The sequence below is a fragment of the Nuphar pumila genome, chromosome 4 (genome assembly GCF_984573655.1).
Source record: "Nuphar pumila chromosome 4, dmNupPumi1.hap1.1, whole genome shotgun sequence".
In the NCBI taxonomy this organism is placed as follows: domain Eukaryota; kingdom Viridiplantae; phylum Streptophyta; class Magnoliopsida; order Nymphaeales; family Nymphaeaceae; genus Nuphar; species Nuphar pumila.
In genome coordinates this window covers 13,487,539-13,489,492 of record NC_143252.1, presented here as the reverse complement: position 1 = coordinate 13,489,492, position 1,954 = coordinate 13,487,539, and the positions used below count along the sequence as shown (strand labels likewise).

The following is a 1,954-nucleotide window of genomic DNA, read 5'->3' as shown; positions in this document are numbered from 1 at the left end:
GATGTTTAGGGTTCAAATCTCATTTTCACTTTCAAACACAATTAGTGCTAGCTCTAACAGTTGATACGAAATGAGGACAATATTTATATTAGGTCAAAGAAAGAAGCACAACTACATGGAGCAATGTGCCATTGCTTTAGTGTTGAACACGTCGCTGCTTGTTTTAATTTGTTGAACAAGTAACAAACAAAACCCTAGGTTACTCCATCATATAGTTGACCTTCATTTTTCCTAACTCTTCCTAATTTCTCTATCTACTCCCATGTAAACAAGAACAAGTTCAAGATCTCTCATGTCCACATTGATTCCCTCTTTGGTGGCTCTTGATATCCATGACTGGTGGATGCATAGTTCATGAATGGAAGGAGACTGGTGTCCTCTAGCAGGGACAGGTTAGATGACTCCTGTTGCATTTGAATGCCCACAATATCTGCTTGTGCCACTGCTAGTTGCATCTGTAGCTGAGAAACCTGTTGCTGGAGGAAGGATATTGCACCTACGCACCCGTAAACCGGATCTCGCACTCGAGCATTAGCTTCATACACTAGGCTGCTCACTGCATCTGCTCTCTGATGAACAGGGAGCTCCTAAGAAGAAACAGTATGTTTAAACAAGGTTAATAACGTTTAACAATTTTATATTGTCTAATGAAGAACATTTTTTTTGTGATGTTGCTAAAGAAAATAGAAAAGGGAACTGAATATGGTAGATGGTATGTCAAAATGACCATGTTAACTGAGATGTCTCGGATTTGAATCCTGCAAGAAGGTTATCTCAAAACTGGATAATTAAAAACAAGGAAAACCATATTGGCTTGTGCCCTTCAGGTTTGCGCCGAGGTTGTAGCTCTAGACAGGAAGGAATAAAGAAATAGGACTCGACCGCATGCAGTTAGAATAAGGATTCATGATGATGATGACATAGATGCTGGTTTGTAGCCTTACTGTCTATGCCACTCTGTTTTTCCTCCCTCCCAAGGATATTTCATCACTCGGTTAGCTGGTGGAATGTTTCTGTGGTTGAATTCAATTATCTTTCTTTCAAAAAAAAAAAAAAAGGACATGCTGGTTTGTATCCTTACTGTAGACACTTCAAAAATTTGGTTTTCAGAAAAAAGAAAAGACATTTTAGTAGTTTACTGACTCCCATAGTAGACGCATAAAGTGCCATACTTTTGTTTCAATCCCTGAAGTTCGTTTTATTCACGTTATGGTCAGTACTAGCTAACAAGAAAACAGAATTTACACTTATGAAGTAAAAAAAAGACAAGAAAGCTTGCTGTCATCTTATGGTGTCTAGAGGAAGAAGCATTCTGCTACATGGCTAGCATAAAACACTATGTTCTAAATTAATAAGAAAAAATAACTATGTTGGGGGATCTACCTGCAGCATTTTGCTAACATTGCTTGCACCAAACACCTTGTGGACATTGGCGAACTTGACGGGATCATCTGCCGGAAAGAAGGGTGCAAAAATGCAGCCTTTCACACATCGTCGACGAAGAAGCTTGCATGAAGCGCAGGGGGGATTGCCACCCATATTTGCCTAAGTATGCTATGGAGTATGATGAACAATATGGACTAACACAAATTATTGGTGTGTCGAGTGTGAGGGGGGTGGAGGAGCTCCCTTTATAGCGCATATGTGTGTGATAGCTCCACCTCCACTTAAAATGAGCGCAGAGTGCATTGAAATTTCAAAATCGACGGTGATGCACTTCGACTTGTTAAATTGCGAGTACGGCATTATAATATGGAGTGAGGAAAAGACAAATTGGTGGATTAAACAAATGCCTAATTTGGTTACTTGTCAGCTTAATTAGGTCTTTGTAACAAAGGGAGGTGAGAGGAGAAATTGTAGTTCTCCTATGTGCTGGATCCAGTACGATATGCTTAATTAACTTTGAGGCTACTTCCATTCTTCTTGGCAATGTTAGAGAGAACAGGCTAGACCA

General features: G+C 39.7%; 1 protein-coding gene across 1 annotated transcript; it reads right to left on the bottom strand.

The window, feature by feature from the left end:
* Positions 1-290: 290 nt before the first annotated feature.
* LOC149839429 (LOB domain-containing protein 12-like) lies at positions 291-1,539 on the bottom strand. Its single transcript, XM_090004127.1, has 2 exons — positions 1,384-1,539; positions 291-587 (listed from the first exon to the last, which is right to left on the bottom strand). Exons 1-2 carry the CDS (start codon positions 1,537-1,539, stop codon positions 291-293), a joined length of 453 nt encoding a protein of 150 aa, XP_089860253.1.
* Positions 1,540-1,954: the final 415 nt, after the last annotated feature.